The 4,342-nt window shown below is 38.7% G+C and overlaps 3 protein-coding genes across 8 annotated transcripts in view; 1 reads left to right on the top strand and 2 right to left on the bottom strand.

Moving 5' to 3' along the window:
- The window catches only part of LOC103132400 (uncharacterized), a 6,978-nt gene extending 5,967 nt beyond the window's left edge, over window positions 1–1,011 (bottom strand). For all 4 annotated transcript variants that reach the window (XM_007544201.2, XM_007544202.2, XM_007544204.2 and 1 more), the window contains exon 1: window positions 937–1,011. In XM_007544201.2, the coding sequence (XP_007544263.1) occupies window positions 937–970 (34 nt within the window). In that variant the 5' untranslated portion in view covers window positions 971–1,011. The remainder of the gene's footprint in view (window positions 1–936) is intronic.
- Window positions 1,012–2,671: 1,660 nt separating this feature from the next.
- Window positions 2,672–4,342, top strand: part of LOC107835114 (mucin-12-like) — a 12,076-nt gene continuing 10,405 nt past the window's right edge. The window contains exon 1 of one of the 2 annotated variants that reach the window (XM_016667371.1): window positions 2,672–2,861. In XM_016667371.1, the coding sequence (XP_016522857.1) occupies window positions 2,721–2,861 (141 nt within the window). In that variant the 5' untranslated portion in view covers window positions 2,672–2,720. The remainder of the gene's footprint in view (window positions 2,862–4,342) is intronic. The other variant, XM_016667370.1, reaches the window with a different exon arrangement.
- Window positions 2,860–4,342, bottom strand: part of LOC103132402 (uncharacterized) — a 7,842-nt gene continuing 6,359 nt past the window's right edge. The window contains exons 5-6 of one of the 2 annotated variants that reach the window (XM_007544207.2): window positions 3,813–3,853; window positions 2,860–3,655 (exon numbers count right to left, since the gene is read on the bottom strand). In XM_007544207.2, the coding sequence (XP_007544269.1) occupies window positions 3,578–3,655; window positions 3,813–3,853 (119 nt within the window). In that variant the 3' untranslated portion in view covers window positions 2,860–3,577. The remainder of the gene's footprint in view (window positions 3,656–3,812; window positions 3,854–4,342) is intronic. The other variant, XM_016667369.1, reaches the window with a different exon arrangement.

The raw sequence follows: 4,342 nt of genomic DNA, 5'->3' as shown, positions 1-4,342 counted from the left end.
CTTTAAATCTCAACTAAAAACCCACCTGGTTAGAGTTGCTTATGGCTAAATTAGGGTTAGAGTGGGTTTTGATGTCTTCAGTGTTTCTTATGTTTTTATCTTTACTTTTCATCTATTTATTAATTTATTTTATTCCTCTTTCTACAGAACCTGGTGCTGCAAGGTTGGAGACCTTGTCAGTGTCACATGCTGTTTTTATTTGTTCTTTAATTTTGTAAAGCACCTTGAAGTGCCTTGCTGCTGAAATGTGCTATACAAATAAAATTTGATTGATTGATTTTGTGCTAATAAAGTTAATAGTCAAAATAAACACTCAGACTCAGATCATAGGATAAACTTCATATTTTAGGTTAGACATCATGTGAGGACGTCTGACTCAATGACTAGAGTTCAGATAAAAATAAAATTATTCATATTAAAATTATAATTATTTGTTCAAACAGGACATTTTGGTGCAACAAACCAAGCAGCAGATTTCTGGTGTCAGTGGTGAACGTTTCCACGTCTCTAAAACTCAACGCTTGTTTTCCATCAGTATCTGACGTTTTAAAACCATTTTATGTGTTTGATTCAACCTGCTGACGTTTTATCATGAAGGCTGGCATGAATCAACACGACTCCGAGTCCGGAGATGACGGCTCAAAGAGAAAGACACGAGGAGGAAGTGAAGATGTTCAAATTTTCTTCTACTGGGACGAAAATGAAGATGATCAGAAATACATGAGAGGGACATCTGAGTCCAGAGGGACATCAGAAAATTCAGTTTCAGTTGGACAACTTCAGAGTTCTCCTTCAGAGTAGAGAAATATACAAAGTAAAAACACTTCTTTTTATTTAAAAAGTTAAAAAAGCATTAAATATGTATAGTTATGCATTAAAGCGACCCTAAAGTTGATGTTTGTTGGTCTGAGATGAAGAAAAGTAAGAAGTACTCACACAGGAAGAAGCAGAGCAAAGTGTCGCCGGTCATACTGAAGCTGTGATGGTTTCCTGCAGCCCTCGTCAGATAAAGCAGCAGTTCCTCCCCCAGACAGTCTGAGAGCTTCACACTTCCTCTCCTCCATCCCTCCAGTCTGCAGAGTCCTTCACCGCTTCAACCTGCAGCCGTTCACAGCTCTGAACCTTCCTCTGCTGCAGCACGAGGGTTTCAGCACCAGAACCTCAGCAGAACCTCAGCAGGAACTAAAGTAACTTCTGGTTCCTTTCACTGGCGTCATTCTGTAGAAAATACATCTAAAGGGCAGATGTGGCTCAGTGGGCTGACTGTTAGATTCTCCTCACCACATGTAGAAGTGACCTTGGTCACAGCACTGAACATTTCTCACCTATTGGTGTGTGTGTGTGTGTGTGTCTGTGTGTAGGTGTGTGTGTGTGTGTGTGTGTGACTCATAGTCTAAACATCAGAGGTCAGTTTCACCAGAACACCTGATACAGTATATAAGTATAAGGGAAAAGGAGAAAAAAATCCTACAGTATAACAATGTTTTTGCTATTAAATTATTTTTTTATGTATCAATGACATGGAAACTGCTCTGACATTAGAAGCACTTTAGAAAGTGTTTCCTGATCAGAGGTTTGAACTTGTTCTGAACATCTTCCAGTTCCAGAGGGACCGGCTCACAGTTTAACCAGTATCATCCAGATCCGGTGGATTTTCCTTGTGTTTTCTTTTGCATTCCTTCACTCAATGCAAATCACTTATTTGCAAGGAAAAATGCGTCCGTCGCATTGGTGGCATAGAGAAGGTTGGGCACACAGAAGAAGAACAAACCTTCCTGCTGGATGCTAATGGAAGCTGAACGTGACGCAGTTTCTCTATATCACAGGTCAGCAACGTGTTTTTGATGAATAAATATTAGTTTTCTTTAAGTGTTGAAGATCTTATCGAATCAATAGTCAACTACTGAGTCAAATTATGTTTGCAGTTTTAGTCTTGTGTTGAAAACGGGATGTATTTCTGCAGACTAATTATTGCTAATGCTAACAGACTTTGTACGTGTGTTGAGCTAGCTGAGAAACAGCTGAGGGACTGCTGAATTCACTTTGAATTTACTGTCTTTTGCACATTTCAAAACGGTTCTCACACTCAGGACATTGTTTTGGTGTCTTTGTTTTTGGACAGTTCTTTATGAGTTATTGCAAAAACCAGAGAAACCGAATTGTTATGACATTCTGCGAGGAAGTAATGGCTGCCTATGTTTGATGATTAGTAAAAAGACAAACTACAATTTTGTAATTCGAGCTTTTTGTGTAAGAGTTAAAATACTGTTATTCTGTCAAACCAATGGATATAGTTAAAAGCTAAAATGTGTCGATTAAAATGTTAAAATGTTATTTGTAAAAGCTATTAAAAATAGCTAAAACTAAATTTATGTATGTTTATTTTGATATTTAAAATACAAAAGGTTTGAGGAAAAGGGATATTGTATTTGAGTTGAGGCTAAAAAGCTAATATGGTTTAATTAAGTGCCATTTGTGAATGAATTTAGTAATTTGATAAAATTCATAATGTTAAATGGAGCATGTTAGAAGAATTCTTGATTGGTTTAAAGGGATACTGTGGCCATTTATGATGTATTGAATTCAAGCTAAAAGCTAGCCTTAGGTCCTAGCTTTTAGCAAGTCCTCCTAGCTTTTAGCTAGCCTTTATTTAGCCCTTAGCTAGCTAAAAGCCTTTTAAGCTAAGTGACACCTGAAGTATTACATATGAAATATTGTACATGCCGTGTGTTTATTGCACAGAAGAAGAAAAAACCTTCCTGTTGGATGCTAATGGAAGCCCAACGTGTATCTCATCTTTTTCACAGCGTCACGTTGAGAGGACTAAACTACCACATCATCCTCCGCCCATCGGTTCCCAGGTAACACATCTGTACCAGTTTCTCTGACATAGTAGTAATATCAGGTTTTTTTTTTAACTCTTATTTTGCTGTGCTTTACTGTTTAATTAAACAACACCACATGCACATGTGTCCTATGATACGTTGTGTATCTTCACATTATGTATCAATAATCATTATAATTATGGTGACCCACCAGGGACATTTTCTGTGAGAAAGAGGAAAATCAAGGAAAAGAAGGAACAAAAAGGAAAAATATTTAACAGAAAATAATGAAAAATTAGATAAAGGGAAAAAAGAAAATCACAAACAGGAAGTCGGCCATCTTAACTGAAAATAAGATGGCCTATGTCTTTTATGATGTTGAGCTAGCTGCCCACTGAGTGACGTCACCACATGTTTCTATGACCTCTTGAAGTTGTTCTGCCGTATCAGCCAGTCAGGACTCATGTTAGCTGCTTAGGAGCAAAAACTGCAAGACGACTGAAATAAAACAAGTCTTTCAAGAAATAGCAAATATAAATAGTCCCAATGAAGCAGCAAACAGTGATGGAAGCAATTCCCAAAAATCCTTTCAGAGCCAAATCGTTTCTCTCACTGACTATCCGTGTTCGTTCCTTCATTTTCATCTGCAGGTAGTTTGACACATTCCAGGTTTTATTGGGCTGCAGCTTCAGAGCGTGAAGCAGAATCTGGGTTTAAATCCGGGTCTCATCTCGTCGTCCTCAGTCTCACATCTACTTCTTATTCCTGCAGACAGGTTTTGCATTCATGTAAATCAAATCCCCAGATGAAGAGTTGTCATAATCGGCGTCCTAAAAGAAAAAACAACAATATAATCCAACTTTCATTGTCTTAGCCGGAGATTTGTTCTATACAGATGGTGACTGAGAGAACAAGTTTCTAGTAATAACATTTCACTAAATCTTTTGTTTTACAGAAGAAAAAACTAAACTAAACTGGATCATTTACCTTCTGGTCACTTCTGTCTAAGCCTCTTGAGGTTTTCACACCTGGAGAAATTAAAATTACAGATAAAGGTTAGACATCAAAGTCTGAAGTAATGGATAAAAGCCTGATTACATTCATTCCTGCCTTTAAGACACAAATCACCTGATCAGTAAACAGATTCGACCCAGAGTGACAGAGGGTCTTACTCTGAAAAGCCCATTAATGATAAGGGAACAAAAAACCACCAGTCAGGTGAATATTCACTGATTATTCCATACTTCCCGTTGCTAGATGTGGTTGACCCCGTTGCTAGGTGTGGTTGACTCCGTTGCTAGGTGTGGTTGACCCCGTTGCTAGGTGTGGTTGACTCCGTTGCTAGGTGTGGTTGATCCGGGTGCTAGGTGTGGTTGACTCCGTTGCTAGGTGTGGTTGACCCTGTTGCTAGATGTGGTTGACCCCGTTGCTAGGTGTGGTTGATCCGGGTGCTAGGTGTGGTTGACTCCGTTGCTAGGTGTGGTTGATCCGGGTGCTAGGTGTGGTTTTCCCCGTTG

The sequence above is a fragment of the Poecilia formosa genome, unplaced genomic scaffold, assembly GCF_000485575.1.
Source record: "Poecilia formosa unplaced genomic scaffold, Poecilia_formosa-5.1.2 Scaffold1032, whole genome shotgun sequence".
Classification (NCBI taxonomy): Eukaryota; Metazoa; Chordata; class Actinopteri; order Cyprinodontiformes; family Poeciliidae; genus Poecilia; species Poecilia formosa.
Note: the sequence above shows the minus strand (reverse complement) of the source record. Positions and strands in the feature narration are given on the sequence as shown.